This window comes from Saimiri boliviensis, chromosome 2 (assembly GCF_048565385.1).
Source record: "Saimiri boliviensis isolate mSaiBol1 chromosome 2, mSaiBol1.pri, whole genome shotgun sequence".
NCBI classification, from domain to species: Eukaryota; Metazoa; Chordata; class Mammalia; order Primates; family Cebidae; genus Saimiri; species Saimiri boliviensis.
The window spans coordinates 205,041,520-205,060,885 of NC_133450.1; the positions used below are offsets into that span (position 1 = coordinate 205,041,520).

The 19,366-nt window shown below is 40.5% G+C and overlaps 1 protein-coding gene and 1 non-coding gene across 7 annotated transcripts in view; one reads left to right on the forward strand and one right to left on the reverse strand.

Moving 5' to 3' along the window:
• The window catches only part of SUSD1 (sushi domain containing 1), a 150,959-nt gene that overhangs the window by 106,184 nt on the left and 25,409 nt on the right, over positions 1–19,366 (reverse strand). For 5 of the 6 annotated variants that reach the window (XM_039475228.2, XM_074395175.1, XM_074395176.1 and 2 more), the window contains exon 4: positions 13,745–13,897. In XM_039475228.2, the coding sequence (XP_039331162.2) occupies positions 13,745–13,897 (153 nt within the window). Of the gene's footprint in view, positions 1–12,585; positions 12,766–13,744; positions 13,898–19,366 lie in introns of all 6 variants that reach the window. The other variant, XM_074395177.1, reaches the window with a different exon arrangement.
• On the forward strand, positions 8,409–8,512 carry LOC120366461 (U6 spliceosomal RNA). Its single transcript, XR_005581122.1, has one exon. It is a non-coding gene; the product is annotated as a U6 spliceosomal RNA (small nuclear RNA).

Consider the following 19,366-nt stretch of genomic DNA (forward strand, 5'->3'; position numbering starts at 1 on the left):
GCTACTCAGGAGGCTGAGGAAGGAGAACTGCTTGAACCCAGGAGGCAGAGGTTACAGTGAGCCAAGATCATGCCACTGCACTCCAGCCTGGGTGACAAGAGCAAGACTCCATCCTCCCCCAAAAAAGAAAGAAAGTAGGTAGTTCCTACTAAGAAATACTCAAAAAAATCAATCCAACAGAGGCCACGGTAGGAAATAAAAATATAATCCTTTTTCATACATGAACTCCCCCCCCAAAACTCTTACTATCACAATAAAATAAACATTTAAAAGCAGTTTATACCCCTAGGAAGGAAAAAGTAAGCAGCACAAATTTGCATTGCATATGCAGAGGGGCATTCATTAAAGCACATGTTTCTCTGGCTAATTACCGTATTAAGTAACAACGTTTGCATCTGCATCAGAAATACAGTCAACTAATTATGAGCATGGCTGGGAATTTTTCCTTACTCTCCCACTGTCTGTGATTTTATTCAAATAATCAGCTTCAAAATAGGACTCCCAGAGGAGTGGGGGAGAATGTGTCGTGCTGGTTTCAAGGACCAAATTTATAATATAACTTATATCTCATATCTTGACAATAAAAGGGTTTATCCACACTGTTAGCTTTCATATTCTACCAAGGAAATATTCCAGAAGGAAATTTGTTCGATGAAAGGTACAGGCAACTTATGGCATCTAATCAACAACAGACTGTATCACAAATGTCACCCATATTGGCTGCTGTTTATTATACACATCAGCACAATAACATAGATTGATGACAGAATCTAATATAAAGGCTCCATCTAAGGCTGTTTAGAGCTCAATAAATAACAAGCTGAGAAAGAAAAAAGGTGACCAATGATGCCTGTAAATTGAGGCAGACATTTTGCCAACTGCCAGGGGAATTAGATAGACCTATTCCACTTGCTAAGATTGACCCCAAACTAAAATCTTCTCAGAAAAATAAGTGCTATATGTAAAGCTTTGCAAAAGAGCAGAAGCAAGTGCAAACAACTGAAGAAAATCACATTCAAGTCAGTTTTCATCTTTATCCAACAATAATAGAAATAAGTCTCTAGCGTGCCTTAGAATCAAATCAGAAGGCTAACACATCACCTGGAAATTAGTGAAATGTGGTAGGTTGTAAGGGCCTAAACAGTTCAGACAGATTAACACCAGGGTCTGCACTATGCTTATGTTTCAAATTAGATAATTCAGCAAGCCACCTGTACTTACTTCATTTGTTTCATCTATGATAGTGTTTTCTCCCGCACTAAATGGTAAGCTCTTTCTGGGCTGTGCATAGACCCTGTATTTTTAAATATCCCCTACAGTCCTTTGAATTATAAATATTATTTTGAACATTAGTCTTTGCGATGTTCCTGTGTAAGTAACATGGCCTAAGGAATTGACTGAACATGATTAACCTTCAAGTTTCATGCATCTTGCAGCATGTCTGCATATAACCACGAATTTGACTATTGTAGTTAGACCCTCATTCCAGGATCCCTTGGACACTAAATTACATATATCATTCATGGTGGAAATTGGAATCTAATATCTCAATATCTAACAGGTTGAACTTAGAAAATGTTATACATCAGAAAGAACAAGGGTGGGCATGGTGGCTCACTCCCATAATGCTAGCACTTGGGAAGGCCAAGGCACAAAGATTACTTAAGCCTAGCAGTTCAAGACCAGCCTGGGCAACATGTTAAGACTCTGTTTCTACCAAAAAAAAATTAAAAATTGTTTTAATTAGCCAGACAACAGACAAACACCTGTTGTCCCAGCTACTCGGGAGACTGAGGCAGGAAGATCCCTTAAGTCCAAGAATTTGAGGCTGCAGTGAGCCATGACTGCACCACCACACTCCACTCTGGGCAACACAAGTGAGACCTTATGTCTTAAAAAAATTTTTTAAAAGCCAGGGGCATTGTATTACTGGACTTCAAACTACACTACAAGGCTACAGTAACCAAAACAGCATGGTATTGGTACAGAAACAGACCTATAGACCGATAGGTCAATGGAACAGAATAGAGAACACAGAAATTAAGCCACATACCTGATCAGTCATCTGATCTTCCACAAAGAAATCAACAATAGCAAGCAATGGGGAAAGCACTCCCCATGCAATAAATGGTGCTGGGATAGCTGGCTAGTCAAATGCAGAAGAATGAAACTGGACCCCTACCTTTCACCACATATAAAAATTAATTGGAGATGGATTAAAGACTTAAATATAAGACCATAAACTGTAAGAATGCTAGAAGAGCTGGGCACGGTGGCTCAAGCCTGTAATCCCAACACTTTGGGAGGCCGAGGCGGGTGGATCACGAGGTCAAGAGATCGAGACCATCCTGGTCAACATTGTGAAACCCCGTCTCTACGAAAAATACAAAAAATTAGCTGGGCATGGTGGCGTGTGCCTGTAATCCCAGCTACTCAGGAGGCTGGGACAGGAGAAGTGGCTGAACCCAGGAGGCGGAGGTTGCAGTGAGCCGAGATCGCGCCATTGCACTCCAGCCTGGGTAACAAGAGTGAAACTCTGTCTCAAAAAAAAAAAAAAAAAAAAAAAGAATGCTAGAAGAAAACCTACAAAACATCATTCTGGACATCAGCCTTGGGAAATAATTTACTATTAAGTTCTCAATAGCAATTGCAAATAAAACAGAAGTTGACAAGTAGGACTTGATTAAGGAGCTTCTGTACAGCAAAAGAATCTATAACAGAGGAAACTGATAATCTACAGAATGGTGTAAAATATTCACAACCTATGCATCTGACAAAGGTCTAATATTCAAAATCTGCAAGGAACTTAAACAATTCAACAAGCAAACAACAAATAACTCCATTAAAAAGTGGGCAAAATACGCAAACAACATGTCTCAAAAGAAGACAAACAAGTGATTAAGAAACATGAAAAAATGCTCCGCAACACTAATCATCAGAGAAATGCACATCAAAACCACAATGAGATTCCATCTCATACCAGACAGAATGGCTATTATTAAAAAGTCAAAAAAACAACAGATGCTGCTAAGGCTGCAGAGAAAAGGAATGCTTCTACACTGTCGATGGGAATGTAAATTAGTTCAGCCACTGTGAAAAGTAATTTGGAGATTTCTCAAAGAGCTTAAAACAGAACTACCATTCAACCCAGCAATCCCATTACTGGATGGATATACATCCAAAAGAAAACAAATCGTTCGATCAAAAGGACACATGTACTTGTATGTTCATCGCTGCACTATTCACAAAAGCAAAGACATGGAATTAACCTAGGTGCCCATCAATAGTGGATTGGATAAAGAAAATGTGGTACATGTACACCATGGAATACTACACAACCATAAAAAGAATAAAATCATGTCCTTTGCAGCAACATGGATGCAGCTGGATGCCACTTCTAATATCCTAAGCATATTAATGCAGGAACAGACAATCAAATGCCACATGTTCTCACATATAAGTGGGAGCTAAACATTGGGTACTCACGGACATAAAGATGAGAGCAATAGACACAGGGAACTAATAGAAGGAGGATGGAGGAAGAGGGTCAACACACTCACTGTTGGGTACCATGGTCACTGCATAGGTGACAGGATCATTCATATCTCGGCATCACATAATATACCCTTGTAACAAACTTGCACATGTTCCCCCAAACCTAAAATAAAAGCTGAAATTATTATTTTTTTTAAATGTGACCAGGCACAGTGGCTCATCCCTGTAATCCCAGCACTTTGGGAGGCCAAGGCAGGAGGATCATCTGAGGCCAGGAATTCGAGACCAGCCTTGCCAACACAGTGAAACCCTATCTGTACAAAAAATATAAAACTTAGCCAGCCATGGAGGCAGACGCCTGTAATCTCAACTACTTAGGAAGCTGAGGCAGGAGAATCACTTGAACCCAAGAGGCAGAGGTTGCAGTGGGTTGAGATTGTGCCATTGCACTGCAGCCTGGGTGACAAGAGCAAACTCTGTCTCAAAAAAAAGAAAAATAAATTAAAATGTTATTGCAAGCATTAAAAAAAAAATGAGAGGGTTATAGTTTGCCATGAAGCACATTCTCAAGAGTGGTTTATTAACTGCTCTAATGAGCTCATTAGCACCCAAAAGTCTACTTGCTCTTAAGGCAATAGAAAGAAAAAAAATTACTTTTTGATGCATTTTGTATTCTAAATTCTTCCATGAACTTCGTTAGCCTTGACTAACAAGGTATTTTCTCCAGATCATATTCATAGAGGAAGCTCATTTAGAGGAAAAAGAAAATTTTCCTTTTCACATCACACTTATCAGCAATAAATAGTGTCTAGTATGGGAACAACTGGAATCTAAACACTTCAGAACTTCAGAGGAGGTGGTAGGGTGCGTAAAATCATGAGTGTTAGGAGAAAAAAGGGCTTAGCGTATCTCTTGTAATGATCTTCCATTTGCAGAGGTGACAATAATGTTTGTCAATGCTTTGAACTGCCTAGGAATATGTCTTTTTCTCAAAGGACAACATTCAAACTCTTCATGTTAATGTTCTAGTTGTAAATAGAATGTCTGAATGGAAAACAAATAAATACATTAAAGTAAAAACTGAAGAACTTCAAGCCTTATCATTTGATAGTAAGAAGTTCCAGAAAGATCTTACATTTTTGCTAAGGAGACCTGCCACTCCTCACTAGAAAATGGCCCACTTGTTCATGACAGTAACATCGATCCACACCTATTCTTCATTAGGCATAGGGCCAAGGGGCTTTATTCATTATCCGTTAAATTTTCACAATAACTCTAAGGAATGAACCCCATTTTATTCCCTTCTACAAAAGGAAACCGGAATTTAGAGAGGTTCAGAAGTGGTTGTACAACTAGTTAGTGCCCCAGACAAAACTTACACAGATCTTTCTGAGCCATAGGCTCATGTGTCGTCCCCACTCTATTGGCAGCCTTATAACCAATGTCATCAGTCATTCTGCACATTCAAGTGACTTCAACCATTTAAAAATATGGAGACATATCTTAATGGCATTTACTTGGCAAAAGTGTAACCCAGCAGAGCTGTTGCATGCAACAGGTAAGTCAATGGTTTTAAAAAATGTGTTAAAATATCAAGTATATCGTGAGATTCCAGAAATGTATTTAATTTTTTATTTTTATTCATTTCATTAAAAAAAAAATTAGAGACAGTATTCCACTGTTGCCCAGGCTGGAGTGCAGTGGCATGATCACAGCTCACTGTAACCTTGAACTCCTGGGCTCAAGTGATCCCCCCACCTCAGCCTCCCAAGCAGCTGGGACTACAAATGCATACCATCACAGCCAGACAATTTTTTATTTTTTGTAGAGATAAGATCTCACTATGTTTTCCAAGGTGGTCTTGAACTCCTGGCCTCAAGCAATCTTCCCTCCTTGGCCTCCCGAAGTGCTAGGATTATAGGTATGAGCCACAATGCCCAGTCCATAAAATTATTTCAAATGAACAAACATCCTATCACCTGGAAAACAGATGATATACACAAGGTAAATGTGCTCCCATTCGCTCCTCCCTCACCCATGGTGGCATCGTTAGTTAATCACAGCATTCGTCTGTGCTGAGTCTGGATGTGGTCTCAGGATCCTTTCCACACCAGCACTAAAAATCCAGGCAGTTGTGCAATGAAACTTATCTGCCACTCTTCATTTGAATGTACTAAACTGTGGTACAATTAATGTTGAAGCTTTTTCAGACTCTTTCCATCTTTGTGGAGATAAATTAGGCTCTACTAATAAAAATCTCAAAAGATGAAAAGTTGACTCAGCAACAATGAATACCCTTCTGGCTGGGTCCTATACCACACTGTGCATGAAAATGTGTTGGTCTCAGCATCCCTCTCCTCAGGCCCTTCAGCTTTTTCATCATCACCTCCCATCTCCAGGGCATACTGACTGGGGCTGCCTTCTACAAAAGTGCATTGGGCTCTCATCTTGGTGCACAGCTCATGACATACAGTGAGTCACTTCCCTACCCTGGTCCTTAAACTCCTCTGTGAAATGGTAAAAATACCAATCTATTAACCTTAAATAATACCAATCTATACACCTTAAAGTGCTGGTCACCTCTAGAGAATCAGGCTCTGCTGTTTGGTACTGGACTTTGGAAACCATGTCCCACTCTGTTGACCAACTCAAAGGAGAAACTCTGCCTCTGCAATAAGCCTATCATGCTGGGCCATCCAACCTATATGGGCCATACACAGAGATATAGGAAAAACCAGGGGTCAGCCCCAAGGCCTCTGTTTCTGCTTTGTCAAAGCCCAGAGATGTCATGCCAAGAGAAAAGCAAGCATGAAGGTCTAGAAGACAAAGCAAGGAGGTACAGAACTGGGAAAAGACATAAAGCTGAGGGACAAAACAAACAAAAAGAGAGCAAGAGTTTCTGCAAGGCTCAGCCACACAATAAGCTAGGGGGCAATTCAAGAGCCCATTCCACAATGCCTGCCCTTGTCTGCAGTGCCTTTTGAGGGGACCTCTAGGTGCTTCCACAGGCCTTGGCTATGCCAGGCACTGTGTCAGGTGCTGGTGAGATCCTGCTAAAGAAAGTTATACAGTCGCTGAGCTCCCAGATTTACAGTCCAGTAGGGGGGACTAATGAAAACTGTGAAATCAAGCAGAAATAATGAACTTACTTATTGGGTACTAAGAAAGAGAATAATGTCAGAGGTGACATTTAAGCTGAAACTTGAAAGAAGGAAAGGAGCTTGATAAGCAGAGAGGCTGCACCAAGAGATGAATGGGTAAAATGTGATCTATCCATACAGTGGAATATCATTCAATCTTAAAAAGGAATCACGTTCTGATGTGTGCTACAACATGCATAAACCCTGAAAACATGCTAAGCAAAAGAAGCCAGACATAAAAAGACAAATATTATATGATTCCGCATATATAAGGGTCTAGAATAGGCAAATTTCTAGTGACAGAAAGTAGAATAGAGGTTACCAGAGTCCAGAGGGAGAGGGAATGAGGAGTTAGTGTGTAGAGTACAGAGTTTCTGTTTGAGATGATGAAAAAGTACTGGAAATAGATAGTGGTGATGGTCATACAATTGCGAATTTAGTTAGTGGCACTAAATTGTCCACTTATATATGGTTAAATAGTAAATTTCATATTATATATATACTTTACCCAATAAAAACACTATTTTAAAGCAAGGAGGCCAGGTACAATGCCTCATCCTATAATCCCAGCTACTTGGGTGGCTGAAGCAGATCACTTGAGTCCGGAGTCTGAGGCTGCAGTGAGCTATGATCACACCACTGAGCTCCAGCCTGGGCAACAGAGCAAGTCCCCATCTTTAAAAGATATATTGTACATAAAAATTTTTAAAGTCGGCCATGTGCGGTGGTTCATGCCTATAATCTAGCACTTTGGGAGGCTAAGGCATGAGAATCACTTGAGTCCAGGAGTTTGAGACCAGCCTGGGCAACATAGTGAGACTCTGCCTCTGTGAAAAACTTAAAAAAAAAAATAGCTGGGCATGGTGGCACACATCTTTAGTCTCAGCTATTCTGGAGGCTGATGTGGGAAGATCACTAGAGCCCAGCAGTTCAAGACTTCAGTGAGCCATGGTTGTACCCCTGTATGCCAGCCTGGGTGACAGAACAAGACCCTGTCTAGAAAAAAAAAACCCAAATCAAAGAATGCCCTTTTCCTCAGCAGCAACCAAGTTCATAATTTGCTAGTGTTTTTAGTGGAATTCCCAATTCCCGTGGCTTTATAACTCTGAGATAAAAATACAATGTCAGTTGGCACCTGGCCCAGATTCCAGAGTCCCAAAGAAGACTGAAGGGTAAATAAGTAGGGGTGTGTGAGCTCAGAAAAGAGCAGGCACAGCAGTGAGAAATGGAGGCCATGTGGTGGCACGGGGGAGGACGAGGAGGAAGGTGTCAGCGGGCAGAGGGAGCAGTTATTAGAGAAGAAAAAAAGAAGCAAAGATCTTTTAAATAACAGTTCTTTGGGAAAATGCAGTAAGTATTCTCCTCTAAATTAACTTTCTACTTTCTCAGTCTAATAATCCAGATGACTACTAATTTTCAAGGCAATATAAATGGTTTTATATGGGGTTTCCTATATAAATCCTTAGAGGGTTCTTTGATAGGCATTATGGCACATTTTAATCTAAGTTCTGCATTTTAGTTGATCCATCGAAAGATCATCTTAGACCTAAAATGTATCTTTAGAATTTCTTAACCCCTGAGGATGATAATTAACCATCAAAATGCATTTAGAGCCTACACAGCAAGTCAGAATATCAAAATGATTAACTTTGCCATGCACATCACTGGGGTTTCTTAACTATGCAATAAATTTAATGAAAATTGTGACGGTTTTTCTTTTGCCCAAAATGAAAACAGCTTTGTTTCTTTGCCTGATATGTGAAAAATTCCGTCATGCTCACTATGGCAGCATATATACTAAAATTGGAATGATACAGAGATCAGCATGATCCCTGTGCAAGGATGACATGCAAATGCATGAAGTGTTCCATGAAAAAAAAAATCCTTCAATACAGAAAATATATAAAATATTAAAATCGTCCAGGCACAGTGGCTCACGCCTGTAATCCCATGACTTTGGGAGACTGAGATGAGCAGATCACCTCAGGTCAGGAGTTTGAGACCAGCCTGGCCAACATGGCGAAACCCTGTCCCTAATGAAAATATAAAAAATGAGCTGGGTGTGGTGGTGGGTGCCTATAATCCAAGCTACTTGGGAGACTGAGGCAGGGAGAATCGCTTAAACCCAGGAGGCGGAGGTTGCAGGGAGCCAAGATCGTGCCATTGCACTCCAGCCTGGCCAACAGAGCGAGACTCTATCTCAAAAACATAAATAAATACATATAAATACATTTATATAAGCTTATCTGCATATGAGAACTTTTTCAAAATTAAGATTGTTATTCACAGAATTTGTAACTCTGAAACATACTATTAATACTTATCTATGTCAATAAATATTCTTTTTTTTTTTAGAAGGAGTCTCACTCTGTCACCCAGGCTGGAGTGCAGTGGTGTGATCTTGGCTCACTGCAACCTCCACCTCCCAGGTTCAAGCAATTCTCCTGCCTCAGCCTCCCAAGTAGCTGGGATTACAGGTGCACACCACCATGCCCAGCTAATTTTTTGTATTTTTAGTAGAGACAGAGTTTCACCATGCTGGCCAGGATGGTCTCAAACTCCTGATCTCGTGATCTGCCCACCTCAGCCTCCAAAAGTGCTGGGATTACAGGCGTGAGCCACCACACTTGGCCTATAATAAATATTCTTTTTTAAATACTGTTTTTCTAACATAATTTTATGGATACATAATATTCCATTTTAAGGATATGCCATGATTTACTTAACCAATCTCTTATTGTTAGACATTTGAGATTATTTCTAATATTTCACTATGATAGTTATAAAGAAATATAACTACAGCAAATTAGAAGTATGAAGGCTTTATACATCTTTTCACAAATAAATTGGAAAATCTGGATGAAATAAATAATTTTCTAGAAATACATAAATTACCAAAATTTATCTTAAGAGGGAAAGAAAAATACACCAGTAAGTATAACAAGAATTTTTAAATAGTCCAAATAGTCCAAGGGCTACCTTTCCAATCATGCCACATCCAGGTAGTTTTTCAGGTGAAATGTCCAAAATCTTTAAAAACTATATTTATAGTATTCCAGAAATAGAGAAAGAAGGATATTTTTATATTCTTTTTTTAAAAAATCAGAATAACGTTAATACCAAACTGAACAAAGATGGCACAGGAAAAGAAAGTAGACCAATTTCACCTATGAATATCCATGTAAGAATTCCAAGTAAAATTTAGCAAATATAATCCCAAAGAAAGGAAAAAAACACCAAAAATCACAAATTAATTCATTCCAGCAATTAGTACTGATCATATCAGGAAATCTTACAATATAACCCTCACATTATTATTAATTTTTTTTTTTTTTTTTTTTAGTGAGACAGGGTCTCACTTTGTCACCCAGGCTGGACAGCAGTGGTATGATCACAGGTTACTGAGGCCTCAACCTCCCAGCCTCAAGTGATCCTCACACCTCAGCCTCCCAAGTAGTTGGGACAACAGGCATGCAGCGCCACACACAGGCTGGTCTTGACTACTGGGCTCAAGCTATCTGCCTGCCTGGACCTCCCAGAGTGCTGGGATTGCAGGCATGAGCCACTGCATCTGGCCACATTATTCTAAAAGACATGATTTTTTTAAAAACTTATTTTTAATTAAAAAAAATTCCTAAAAAGTGGGAATAAATTGGTGCTTCTTTAAGATGATGTACATAGAGCCAAAAACTGGTGAAATGATAATTTAAAAAATTTTTTTTCCATTTTTCAGGCAGAAACAGGCACATAAAATGGTAATATTTGTAGACAGAAACAGAAAGCCAGGTCAAGCATGGTGATGGCTCATGACTGAAATCCCAGCACTGTGGGAAGCAGAGACGGACAGATCACTGAGCCCAGGAGGTTAAGACCAGCCTGAGCAACATGGCAGAACCCCATCTCTGTAAAAAATACAAAATTTGTCCAGGCATGGTAGCTCATGCCTGTAGCCCCAGCTACTCAGGAGGCTGGAGTGGGAGAATGGCTTGAACCCAGGAGGCGGAGGTTGCAATGAGTCAAGATTGCATCAGTGCACTCAAGCCTGGGTGGCAGAGTGAGACTCTGTCTCAAAAAAAAAAAAAAAAAGGAAAAGAAAAGAAAAGAAAATGAAAAAGAAACAGAAAGCCAAAATTAAAAAAAAAAAACAAAAAAAAAAAAAAAAAAAAAAAAACTAACCAAAAGCCAGTATCATCATAAAAACAGAAGCAGTATAACAAAGTGGATGAAAACAATTTTGAAACTAGAATTCCTGGGTTCAAGTTTAGCTCTGTCTCTAGTTGTGTAACCTTAAACAAATTACAGTCATGCATCACTTAACAACCGGCAAACAAATGCATAATGGTACATTTTAAGAAATGCACCATTTTAAGAAATGCACCATTAGGCGATTTCTTTGTTGTGTGAACATCACAGAGTGTACTTACACAAACCTGATGGTAGATGGTAGAGCCTGCTACACACTCAGGCTGTATGGTATATCTATTGCTCCTAAGCTACAAACTCATACAGCATGTTACTGTACTGACTACTGTAGGCTATGATGTCACTAGGCAATAGGAACTTTTCAATCTCATTATGACCTTATGGACCACTGCAATATGGTCCGTCATCATATATAAAGTGCTTAAAACAGTACTTGGCACACAGTGCCATATTGAGAGGGGAGACCCCCTCGCCTCCTTTAATATCACCTCCTCCCTCCCATCCTTCCAGATGGGAAGGAGGGTGAAGAAGGAAAAAAAATGAAATAAAATACCAAAGAGCTGGGAAAATGACTCCCTTTTTAGTTCCCAGCATCTCTGCTGTCTGTTAGACTTGAAAGAGCTGCAAATGAATGTTATCCCTGCTGACTGGAGCCCGGCACTGGGTCACGCCCCACATCTCCACAGATCAGGCTCCCTCCTGGAAACACCTCTGCCAACAAACAGCTTGTTGCTTTTGTCTTATCTCTGTAAGCCCCCTCCCCTGCTAGTCCCCACTCACGCTGCAAATAAAGTAGCAAATCAATAAAACCAAAAGATTGTAAGGTCAGAAGTCCAGTAAATGGACAATGACATAGTTCTGCCTCGATTTCCCCTTTAGCATTGTAAGCCTATAAAAGGAGAGAGAAGCTGTAGCTTGGGGAGCTCGGTGAGTAAGACTGTAGCCTCCCACAGCTCCCAGCCAAATAAAAGCCACTTCCTTCCTCAATTTGGTGTTCAAGAGGTTTGTTCCCCGCCGCTCCTGCTACAATATGAATGGACATGATTAGATATACCTAATATCAGCTGGGCACAGTAGCTCACACCTGTAATCCCAGTACTTTGGGAGGCCATAGCGGGCAGATCACTTGAGATTCAGGAGTTCAAGATCGGCCTGGCCAACATGGTAAAACCCCATCTTTACTAAAAATACAAAAATTAGTGTAGTGACAGATACCTGTAATCCCAGTTATTCAATGAATGAGGCATGAGACTCACCTGAACCCAGGAGGCAGAGGTTGCAGTGAGCCAATATCATGCCACTGCATTCCAGCCTGGGTAACAGAAACTCTGTCTCAAAAAAAAAAAAAAAAAAAAAAAAAAGGATATACCTAACATCAAAAAACTGATATCAGGAATGAAGAAACACCAAAATCATTTCCTAAAATGTCAGGTATGAAAAAAAATAATATTCAAAGGCAACACTACCATTTAAGACTTTGTTTTGAAAATACAAAGTGATCAATCAAGAGAAAACCATAGCTTTTACAAAGAAAGAAAAATTTAAAAATGGAATAATCATTATTTGCAGATGATATAATACTATTCCTGAAAATATAAAGAAAATCAACTGAAAATCTATTAGAAACTAATAGGAATTTTAAAGATGTACTTAACTCATTTATTCCCTAAAAGTGAAATTTAGAGAAAAATATGAAAACAGTCTCAAGGTGGTATGAACTGGGAGTTTGAACTTTTCAAAAACTCACCATGGCAATGTAATTTTGGGGACTCCCATGTGCGCTGGGCTGTGCAGCTTGAAACTGTATCTTCTGGAACACTGAAAAATCCTTCTCTGCAAGCATAACGAACCTGGCTGCCCAGCCTAGATATATAATTTCCTATGATATAATGATCTGGAACCTCAGGAGGGGTGCCACATTCTATTTCTGAAAATAAGTTAATGTCAAATTCTTTACCCTGTGAATGTAAATCTTCAAAATTCAGAATCTCTCTCCACCTCTACCTTATTCCTCACACACACACCCCCAAGCCATATTTTAAGTACACTGGTTCATTCCCACATGACTTCTGGGAACATTTCCCACAATTGTCTTTATTCAGTCTTTTGTCTTTCCATAGGTAAAGCATCTATATATGCACAAAGCTGAAAGAATTTAGCAATCAACCCTCACTAATTTACACTAACTAAAGAGAAGCCTTGTCCAATGAAATAAAAATCTGAATTGCAAAATACCTTAAGATACATGTACCTTGATAATTTTCAGGGTCCCTTTTGAGATGCAAGGTCCTTACCAAATCATCAGTGTTTACTAGGTAACATAGTAGTTTATATCAGAATATCTATTAACTGCTAATAAAAATTCTTTATGTTTACTAATTTTAGCTTTTAGCATTTTTTTTTTTTTTTTTTTTTTTTTTTTTTTTTTTTTTTTGAGACAGACTCTCACTCTGTCACCCAGGGTGGAGTGCAATGGCATGATCTCAGTTCACGGCAACCTCCGTCTCCCAGGTTCAAGCAATTCTTGTGCCTCAGCCTCCCAAGTAGCTGGGATTATAGGCATGTGCAACCATGCCCAGCTAATTTTTGTATGTTTAGTAGAGACGAGGTTTCACCATGTTGGCCAGGCTGGTCTCGAACTCCTGACTTCAAGTGATCCACCCACCTCAGCCTTCCAAAGTGCTGAGATTACAGGCATGAGCCACCGCTCCTGGGATTAATTTTAGCTTTCTACCATGGTCCCCTCTAACTTGATTGTTGTTATTTGCTTTATTCCATAGGCTGTAGAAAATGTGCAAAGGATCAGATCACCTCCACCCACATCCCCAACACAGGCTTGGAACAGTAGAAAATCACCACCAACAGAATTTCACCTTGAGATGCTGCATTTGTTGGCAGAAACCCACCTGTGCATGATGTGGCATCGGTGGTCGGGTAGAAAGGCTCAGACCCATTCCTCGGCAAGTATCCATCCATACAGTAGCATTCAAAGCTCCCAGGAGTGTTCACACATCGCCCTCCATGCCTGCACAGGCCAGAAACTTCACACTCATCTATGTCTTGAAACCCAATCCAAATAGAGAAAAGGAGAGAAAAACAGAAAAAAATAAAAACAACAGGAGAGGATATTTGTGATAGTCATTTTTTCACATGTTCAAGTTATTCTTATAAAAGGATGCATTTGTTTGCAATTGTATCAGAAATTTTATTTTATGCTTTACAGGTTCTTCTCATATATCGTTCACATCATAAGCACTAAAAACATAGCAAGTGCTCGATAAATGTTTGTCAGTGTGTTCTGGGATTTTACAAAACCAATAACCATCACCAACTCTCTGACATCAAACAAAATGAGCTCAAAAACATAAATATATACAATCACTAAAAAATGCCCTGGCCGGGCACAGTGGCTCATGCCTGTAATCCCAGCACTTCAGGAGGCCAAGGCAAGCAGATCACTTGAGATCAGAAGTTTGACACCACCCTGGCCAACATAGTGAAACTACATCTCTACTAAAAATACAAAAATTAGCTGGGCACGGTGGCACACACCTGTAGTCCCAGCTACACAGGAGGCTGACTCAGGAGAACCACTCGAACCTAGGAGAAGGAGGTTGCAGTGAGCCAAGATCATGCCAATTCACTGCAGCCTAGGTGACAGAGCAAGACTCTGTCTTGGGAAAAAAAAAAAAAATGAATGAATGAAAAATCCAATCACTGAAAATATCCAATCACTACAAATATATCCAATCACTAAAAAAAATCCAATCACCATAAATATATCCAATCACTATAAATATATCCAATCACTAAAAAATATCCAAACACTAAATACATCCAGTCACTATAAATACATCCAGTCACTATAAATACATCCAGTCACTATAACAAAAGAATGGTCCCAACCTCATACTAAAACATCTAAAGTAGCTTCAGAGAGAAAACATTTACAGGCCTGGCACGGTGGCTCATGCCTGTAACACTAGCACCTTGGGAGGCTAAAGTGAGAGAACTACTTGAGTCCAGGAGTTTGAGACCAACCTGGGCAACAAAGTGAGACCCTGGCTTTTAAAAAAATAATAATAATAACTTAAAATATAAACAAATTTTTTAATGTTTTAAATAAGGAAAACAGTCTCCAGGAGAGTGAAAATGCCAGCTCATGAGTATAGGATGGTATGGCAGGTAGTAGGGTAGTAATTTAATTAGAAAAGTTCTTGCTAATTTTATGAAAATCAGAAGGGCTTAAAACAGCCTTCAAGAAGGACAGGACATGCCCCTTTGCAGACTTTTTCCATGTGACTGAAGACTACCAGAAACAGCAGGTACAGGGTAAGAAATGCCCAACAAGCCAGAGGCGGGAGAAGAAATCTCTCTGCCAGTTAGTAGTTTTTCCCTCAGAACTGACTTTAAAACTTTAAAAATTCCATCAGCTGGGCATGGCTGTGCATGCCTATGGTCCCAGCTACTCAAGAGGCTGAAGCAGGAGGATTGCTTTTAGTTCAGGAGTTCAAGGCTAGCCTGGGCAACATAGTGAGACCCTCATCTCTAAAAATAATAATAACAATATTTTCATCAGAGTGACATAGATCAATTCCACTTGGAGAAAAAAAAAAGTGCCTTAACTGAAATTCCTAGGCCATTTGTATAAAAACATCAGGGATTGAGCAGTAGATAGGAAGCAGCATAATTGAAGAAAGTCTACCATAATTTCTTTTTTTTTTTTTTTTTTTGAGTCTCACTCTGTTGCCCAGGCTGGAGTACAGTGGCATAATTTCTGCTCACTGTAACCTCTACCTCCAGAGTTCAACCAATTCTCCTACCTCACTCTCCTGAGTAGCTAGCACTATAGGTGTGCGCCACCACACCCGGCTAACTTTTTGGGCTTTTTTTGTAAAGTCAGGGTTTCACCCTGTTGGCCAGGCAGGTCTCGAACTCCAGACCTCAAGTGATCCACCCACCTCAGCTCCCAAAGTGCTGGGATTACAAGCATGAGCCAACACAACTGGCTGTAATTTCTTTCATTAAAAGGACATTTTAGGGCCAGGCTCATGCCTGTAATCCCAGCACTTTGGAAGGCCGAGGCAGGCAGATCACTTGCCGAGGCAGGGAGTTCAAGACCAGCCTGGCCAATGTGGTAAAACCCCATCTCTACCAAAAATACAAAAAATTAGCTGGGCGTGGTGGTGCACGCCTATAATGCCAGCTACTCAGGAAGCTGAGGCAGGAGAATCACTTGAACCCAGGAGGCAGAGGCTGCAGTGAGCCAAGATCATGCCGTGGTAGTGCAGCCTGGGCAAGAAGAGTGAAACTTCGCCTCAAAAAAAAAAAAAAGGATATCTTAGCCTCCAAAAGAGAAAAGAAATTGTCTCAGAATCATTTTGAACTTTTTATATCCTTTATTCTCCTTTCTTTTTTGGTCTTGGATCAATGAACACCTCTCCACTCACACCATTGTTTGGGAACTGGTAATTCTATTCAATTGCTGAAGGAGCCCATCCAAGTCAAACCACCCTCACACAGGAAGAAGTGCCATAGAGCTTCGTCTCCTGGCTTGTGGCTCACGGTGGTTTCCATGATTCCCAGGAGTCATTCAGGGGATGGTTCTAAGGGTCAAAACATCTGCCAGTTCTCCAAGACTGGCTGGAATCATCTCACACTAGAATCCCACCAATTCATTCCTCCTCTATCTAATGTTGGTGACATCCAGAGACCTACCTGCAACCAGCTCCTGAGCTTGATGTCGACTCTGCAAAGTACAATAAACACCTGGATGCAGGATTCCTTGGAATATGGGAACTAGGATTCACATCCTATGGTTCCAGGCAAACAGTGACCAACTGCTGATTCCCCGAAACTTGCTAAGCTCTGCCCTGGCTAAAGCCCACTGACATTTCTCTGGCAACTGTGATTCTGAAACAAACAGTCTTATCAAGAAAAGCAGTTCATCAGCTTTTACTAAGTGATAGCTAGAGAACTCACAAGGAAAGGTCATGGGAATGGCTGCCAGCGGACATGGTCTTCATGGTGAGACACTGAAATGCTCTGAAATGAGCCAGTGGTGATGCTAGCACAACTTTGTAAATATACTGAAAACCACTGAGTTGTATACATCAAAAGGATGAATTTGATGGTATGTAAACTATAGCTCAATTTTTTTAAAAAGAGAAGATCATTAAATAATTGCAAGAATAGAATAAACAAAAGTAAAGCCTACATCTGGATTTTATTCCAAACAGATTGGTTCTAGTTTAGCTGATACTTATTTGGCCCTTGCATCAAGTATTTTCTTCTCTTTCCTCTTCTCTCCTTCTTCCTTCCTCCTGTTCCCACCAATCTCCTCCCTCCTCCGCCTCCTCATTCTTTTTCCTAACTTAAAAAATAAAATTTAAGACCAAGTCTCTCTCTGTCACCCAGACTGAAGTGTAATGGCACAACCTTGGCTCACTGCAGCCTCAAAGTCCTGGGCTCAAGTGATCCTCTCACCTCAGCCTTCCAAGTATCTAGGACAACAGGCACATACTACCACATCCAGCTAATTTTCTTATTTTTTTTTAAGATGAAGTCTCACTATGTTGCCCAAGCTGGTCTCAAACTCCTGGCCTGAAGTGATCCTCCAGCCCTGGCCTCCCAAAGTCCTGTGATTACAAACATGAGTCACTATGCCCAGCTTTCTTCATAACTTTTAAAAGTTGAATTCATCTCTTGGAACTATAAATACACTGATAGCCGGGCGCGGTGGCTCAAGCCTGTAATCCCAGCACTTTGGGAGGCCGAGGCGGGTGGATCACCAGGTCGAGAGATCGAGACCATCCTGGTCAACATGATGAAACCCCGTCTCTACCAAAAATACAAAAAATTAGCTGGGCATGGTGGTGCGTGCCTGTAATCCCCGCTACTCAGGAGGCTGAGGCAGGAGAATTGCCTGAACCCAGGAGGCGGAGGTTGCGGTGAGCCGAGATCGCGCCATTGCACTCCAGCCTGGGTAACAAGGGCGAAACTCCATCTCAAAAAAAATAAATAAATAAATAAATAAATAAATAAATAAATACACTGATAAATATACAGTTGTAAGTTTGTCCTGGCAAACTCCCGCAGCCTAGAAAACACAATTTCAGAGATCATATTCTCCAGAAAGTTCCCAAGTCCTTCCTCACTGCCAAGATAAGTCACCCCTGGATTCTAGTAAGTGCCATTTGCTTACCTATGACTAACACTTTATACTGAAATTAGCTGTCTGCTCATCACCTTCCCCTAGCACAGCCTTGGCACGTAAGAAGTGCATGAGAGGCCGGGCGCAGTGGCTCATGCCTGTAATCCCAGCACTTTGGAAGGCCAAGGCAGGTGGATCAGCTGAGGTCAGGAGTTCAAGACAAACCTGAACAACAGGTGAAAGCCTATCTCTAATCAAATACAAAATTAGCCGGGCATGGTGGGAGGAGCCTGTAATCCCAGCTACTCAGGAGGTTGAGGCAGGAGAATCGCTTGAATGCAGGAGGCAGAGGTTGCAATGAGTCGAGATCATGAAACTGCACTTCAGCCTGGGTGACAGAGCCAGACTCCATTTCAAGGAAAAAAAAAAAGGAAAAAGTACATGAGAAATGTGAACTGAATAAACAGAACACTAGACCATCATCTTGTATGCTGTTTTTTTCTGGGTGTCTTTTCTTCTTAATATACCAAATTTAATACTGCAACGTTGTACTTCTGCAACCACACAGCCAATAATTTGCTACCTAAAACAACAGGATATTATAAAATGTTTTATCTGAAGGAATGTGTTCGTTCATGCCTAGAATAAATTAAATGTATTCTTTGAGAGAGTTTTCCTTGGTACAGGTCAAGAGGAAGAATGAATCCAAGCATAAGAACCTGTGGTTCCTGGTAACTAAAAAGATAAAACATATTCCCTTTCTTTTTTCTTTTCCCTAAAAACCTTCACAAAGCTTTTAAGCAGAGTAAGTCTACGCAAAAGCATCTTAGAGCATCTCCTATGCAAAAACAGGAGGCTTTTTCTGCCTTTCCTCTTCATTACTGTTCAAAGATTTTCCTAGAAAGCCAGACAGCAACATTACCATGGCATGCTGTAAATAGAGTTCAGATAACAGAGGATCCACTAAAAATTAGGAAGGTTGGCTGGGCGCAGTGGCTCATGCCTGTAATCCCAGCACTTTGAGAGGCCAACGCAGGTGGATCATGAGGTCAAGAGATTGAGACCACCCTGGCTAACATGGTGAAACCCTATCTCTACTAAAAAATACAAAAAAATTAGGTAGACATAGTGGAATGCGCCTGTAGTCCCAGCTAATCGGGAAGCTGAGGCAGGAGAATCGTTTGAACCTGGGAGGCGGAGGTTGCAGTGAAACAAGATTGCACCACTGCACTCCAGCCTGGTGACAGAGCAAGACTCTGTCTCAAAAAAAAAAAATTTTTTTTTGAAGAGTTTGTTCTCACCCTGTATTGGACCAGCCTATGCTCAGAGATCTAACCTACAGAGTTACTGTGTTCCAAAAAGTTGCACTCCTCAC